Source organism: Pterocles gutturalis, unplaced genomic scaffold (genome assembly GCF_000699245.1).
Source record: "Pterocles gutturalis isolate BGI_N339 unplaced genomic scaffold, ASM69924v1 scaffold43118, whole genome shotgun sequence".
Classification (NCBI taxonomy): Eukaryota; Metazoa; Chordata; class Aves; order Pterocliformes; family Pteroclidae; genus Pterocles; species Pterocles gutturalis.
In genome coordinates this window covers 20,471-25,457 of record NW_010122004.1, presented here as the reverse complement: position 1 = coordinate 25,457, position 4,987 = coordinate 20,471, and the positions used below count along the sequence as shown (strand labels likewise).

Genomic DNA, 4,987 nt, shown 5'->3' with positions numbered 1-4,987 from the left:
ATGTCGGGTGAGGGCAGCTGTCCCCATTCGGGGTGTGGGACCCGCCGCCTCCTCCCTGCCAGGCCGCGGCTTCCCCAGCTCCCTGCAGGAGGCACAGAGCAGCCCCAGGGGCTGAATTCTGTTTAATTCTGTTTATTTCCACACTGCAGCCCTCCCACAGCTCAGCATTTCTAAGAGAGATGGACAAGGGGACGGCAGAGCTAAAAACAAGAGTCCCGATCCGCTAACTCTTGATTAATGGTTGTTGAGATGGACCAGGGGAGAAACACGGGGGCACGGCCGCCCCAGGCAGCCCCCAGGCCAGGCGGGTGTTCCCCTCGCAGGTCTGTCCCGCTCTCAGGAGCCCTCGGTGTCGTCGCTGCCGGTGGTGTTCTCCCAGTCGGCCTCGTGGTGCCGGTCCTTGGGGACCCTGCGCATTGCTCGTTTTCTGAAAACAAGACCGGCTGTCACCTGCACTGAATTTGTGTCCTCCAGGAATCCAGCCTGGGGACAGGGGATGGACAGAAAAGAGGAAATACATACAACACGCTGTGGGTTAAGGCACAGGGGGATGTCTACATTAGTCCTGCTTACTACAGTCCAGACCTTCGGTAGCGCTCAAAGCAGTCCCTCATCCGCCTCCGCTCCTTTTCTGCCAGCTCCTCGTTGGCTAAGCCACATTCCTTGAACTGGAAAAAAAATCCAAATAAATACGAACTGGATTCCTCTGGAGATCCCATCGATATTAGCACCAGGTAGTGCAAACCTGGCCAGTTTTGAGACCGATGCACTGCCTCGGTCTCTGCAGGGTAAAAGGCTGCAGACCACCCACATAAGCTTAGTCATTTCTCCTCCCTGACTTGTTTGTGCAATAAATAATTTTACATATAAATGAAGGAGAAAAAAACCGGGAACCTATGCCTTCAGATAACCAAGAACAGCTGTTCACTACCAAAACTTTTATCCAGGAAAGCAGTCCGCTGCGTACAGCTAGCTTCCTGCATCTCCTTGTGCCTGCGGAATGAAGTCCAGCATGTTCATTTCTGGGCTGTCCACCACTGTGTGTGTAGGATGGTAACACATCTCTCTCACACAGTTTTACCATCTTTATTCTCTCCAATTTGTAAATATGGGATTCTGTTTCCTGTAGCAGCAGTAATAATGCAAACAATTAAATTGGAAAGCATCTATATCCAGAGATGAAGGCTGGAAGGTAATTAGAAGAAGTTTCCAGGCACAGATGGAGAAATAACCACCGTAAGTGTTCTGCTGTTCGGAGCTCACCCTTTTTAGAGGGTGAATTTTGCACAAAGTGCTCAGATTTTGGAAAAGCAGTAGCTACTTACATGCTTCTCAAACCTGGCAAATCCATCATTAACAAGAACATTAAAGATTACAAACCCCAGTTGTAGTAAAGAGCAGCCCACAAAGATTCTCTTACACTGGGTGACTCTGGAGGCAGACTGCTCTCTCGAGTGCTAAATGGCTGGCTTTGTCCTTCAGGGCAATCTTCTAAGAGAAAGAAAAATCACAGCTTTAGTCATAGTTGCCATTGGAAAGTAAATTCTCCCTCTACCAGTTCGTTGAACAGCAATAGCTGTAACATAACAGCTGCCCAGCACTACACAGGGTCAACAGCAGAACTGAAACCAAGCCTCCAAACGTCCAGGATTCAGTCCTGTGATCAGTGCACAAGTCACTTCTCATTTTACTTGAACTCTGAATCTTGCTTGGGATGACCAAGTTCCCCATCAGGCTCAGAAGGAGACAGCAGCTCTCTAGTTTCTGCTTGCGCAGGAGCAAAATGAACCTTTGCAAAGCAGCACCTCTGCTTAGCATCATTAAAAAATAAAAATCAAAAAAAAAACAAAACAAAAAACCAAAAAAAAACCCAAAAAACCAAAAAAACCCCATGTTGCGAGGTCACCACAAGAAATCATGTTAATCATTATTTTAACCATAATTTGTCCCTGTTTCCCAACAACTAAGCTGTGCTATCAAGGCACTTAACATCAGACCATATTTTAGTGAAACTCCTTATGGAGGCATTGGGTATCATGATATATGTTTTTGAACTGAACGAGGTAAAATAATAAAAGGATTTTTGGATCAGTGTTGTTTAGCTTTTGTGAATAATTCTCAATTAACAAAAAAAAAGATCATTTAGATCTTCCAGGAGATCAGAACAGAAAATTTCTTCAATTGTGCTAGTTTCCTTCCTTTCTCAACATGTTTTGAAAGAGAAGCTCAAGTTCTTAGAGGAGCCTATTAATTCCTTTCCACACTGCTGAATCACTTCCACTGGGGATGCGACAGAAACAGAACCAGTGACAGCATTAACTACATGGTTCTGCTTTTGTGAAAACAGTCTGCAACGTAAAAGGGAAGAGGGGAGGGAAAAGTCCCTGGAGAGAGCCACATGGTCTAGCTGAAGTGAAAGGATGTTTGTTCTGTTCTGAGCTCTGCCACAAAGGCAGAGGAGTGGGGGGAAAAAATGCACCCAGGAGCTATTTCTCAAAGGCACCAGGTGATTTTTCCTGGACAAACTCAGAAGACAGATTACCTCAAAAAAAAAAAAAAAAAAAAAGAGACTTGAGGTCCTAGGATGGTTTAATGATACCACTTTTCCCAGGTCATTCATCTGTAGGAAAGACCTTTCAGAGACCATGCAGTAAAAAGAAAGCCTATGGAGCTTTTTCTCTCAAAAAAGCTTTACAAGCATCCGCTGTTCCCAGCATATGGGGACATGATCTCCTTTTTATAGGCGAGAAAGATGGTGATATGGCAGAATGTTGTGATTTATGGGTACCTATTTCTGAGTAATCCCCACTGAGAAGCATCTCTCACAAGCTGAGTCCCCAGTCAGACTACCTATTCTTCACTAAAAATAAACCCCAGGAATGTCTTTTCCCATCCCTTTGAAACACTGGACCATCTTCCTCCCAAGAATTCTACTCTACGTTTTCCCAAGAAAAACCTTACTTTTAGTCGGCTGTGTATCTTCATCCAGCTGACCGTGAAGAGTAAGCTATGGGACAGAAACAAAGCAAGAACATGAGAACTGCCCCTTACTCTGTCTCACACAGTAGCTAGAAACAGATGGAGGAATATAAGAAATGGGACAAGCGTAGAACCGACCTTTCCCTAGTGCATCTTGCTGTCAGCAAAGGAGCCAGAAGTTATGGATCTGCTCATGGATTTGTCCTCCATGAATATATCCAGTTCCTTTGGCCCCATTTTTACTTTTGGTCTACAATGTGACAATCACTTCCACACACTTCCACACTGAAGTTATGAACCAAGTGAAAACTCTACTACGGATGTCCCCAGGATAAGGCTTATTTTTGCCTGTTCTCCCACAAGAGAGACAGTTAGAAGCAACTAAAAATAATTCAGTTCCCCTGATTTGCTTAGACTCAACAAATCCTGCTGACTAACACCGTATCTGTGTCCTGCACTTGGAGATCTCAGGACACAGGGACATTCTGTCACTGGTCTGTTTTGCTGCCTCTGTACTTTTTGATATCACTGAAATGAGCCTGAGCCGTGGATTGAAAACCACTGTTACTGAGGGAACTGAGCACAAGTGAGGAATTTGAAACCATCCCAGTTTAAAATAGAAGGTAAACAAGGCACCCTACTCACTTCCTGGGAATCTCTGGAGGATGTATCATCCAGGTCAGAAGTCTGAAATAAAACCAGTATAAATTAATCATTCCTCAAGCAAGGAAGTGGCAGTAAGGGAACATACAGGAGACTGAAAGCTCCAGAGAACAGAGAAGTGTGGACTTCCTCCCTGCTACCCTCCTGTCTGACCACTTGAAGAAAACACACAAGATGCCACACTAATGAAAAGCCCCTGTGTATCCAGCTTAGCTCCAGAAACTTTATCACCCTTACACCCTGCTACCAATTTCATCCAAATGCTCCAAACAAAAACATAGGTGGCCTCAGCTTGCATCAGTCCAGCTTATCCATGCCTGGAACTAAGGTGAGGTAACAGGAACCATTGTGTCTTTCATTTTTCTAAACTCAGCTTTTGCACAGAAATGGTTAGCCAGGCAGCTGGCTACTGCTTGCTGCATTCAAAATGGTCAGGAGCAACGGCCTCAGAACAGCCACGCTCTGGCCCTGCACTCGGCTTCCCAACCCATCATACAGATGACAGCCCCGCGGGCATACCAGTGTGGGGAGCTCCAGTTGCAACCTCTTCAGCTTGGCTTCAGTAGCCAGTAACTGACTCTCCTTCTGGAAGAGCTGCAGTTGCATTTCGTCACATCGCTCCCCCAGCTCCCGGATCTGCTTGCGGTAAGCGTCCCTCTCGACCAGGTTCTTGGAGTATTGCATATAGAACTGTTCTCGGGTCAGGAGTGCCTGGCGTAAGGAACGACGTGATGTGGCATGTCACACAACAGTACCTTCAGGGTTACAGTACCTCCTCACTTCAAGCAGCGAAGCAGGGATGAACAGCAGCTCCAGTGTTTCATCACCTGGTCTCTTTCCGAAGCCACTTCCTCCATCTGCTGCAAGACGGCTTCAATCCGTTTTTTATACATCTGGGAGTCCTTCCTCAGAGACGTGCACTGTAGCTCAAGCATCTCTTTTTCCTCTGTGTACTGTCGAGACAAGGTCCAAACCACCCTGCTTGTAGGGCGAGCCTGAGCTAGACCCTCACCCCTTCTGCTCGGTGCCACAGATCGCCATGGCCAGACCTCCCCACAGTGTCACAGCTCAGCCACACTGTCCAGCTGGGGCAAGGCCAACCAGGAGGTTGTTCAACTGTCATGAGAAAAGCTCCCACCACCCTCCAAGCTGAGGCATGGACTGTTAATTAACAGCAGCATTAACAGGTAACACTTCATGCCACAGACACAGAATGCTAAAATATTAGCGTGCCTTTTTCAAACTATAACACAGACACTTGAGTAGAAGCGGTGAGGATTGCTGCTGAGCAGCTCCTCTGCTCCACAGGCAAGACATCACAGGTGCTTCCTCTGCCTGTCGTACC

General features: G+C 46.5%; 1 protein-coding gene across 1 annotated transcript in view; it reads right to left on the bottom strand.

Annotated features, from left to right (window-relative positions):
- Positions 1 to 336: 336 nt before the first annotated feature.
- CARD9 (caspase recruitment domain family, member 9) overlaps positions 337 to 4,987 on the bottom strand; it is a 6,911-nt gene continuing 2,260 nt past the window's right edge. Inside the window, exons 6-12 of the mRNA XM_010077404.1 lie at positions 4,470 to 4,595; positions 4,162 to 4,353; positions 3,625 to 3,666; positions 2,962 to 3,007; positions 1,421 to 1,491; positions 586 to 662; positions 337 to 427 (exon numbers count right to left, since the gene is read on the bottom strand). Coding sequence (XP_010075706.1) covers positions 337 to 427; positions 586 to 662; positions 1,421 to 1,491; positions 2,962 to 3,007; positions 3,625 to 3,666; positions 4,162 to 4,353; positions 4,470 to 4,595 — 645 coding nt within the window. The remainder of the gene's footprint in view (positions 428 to 585; positions 663 to 1,420; positions 1,492 to 2,961; positions 3,008 to 3,624; positions 3,667 to 4,161; positions 4,354 to 4,469; positions 4,596 to 4,987) is intronic.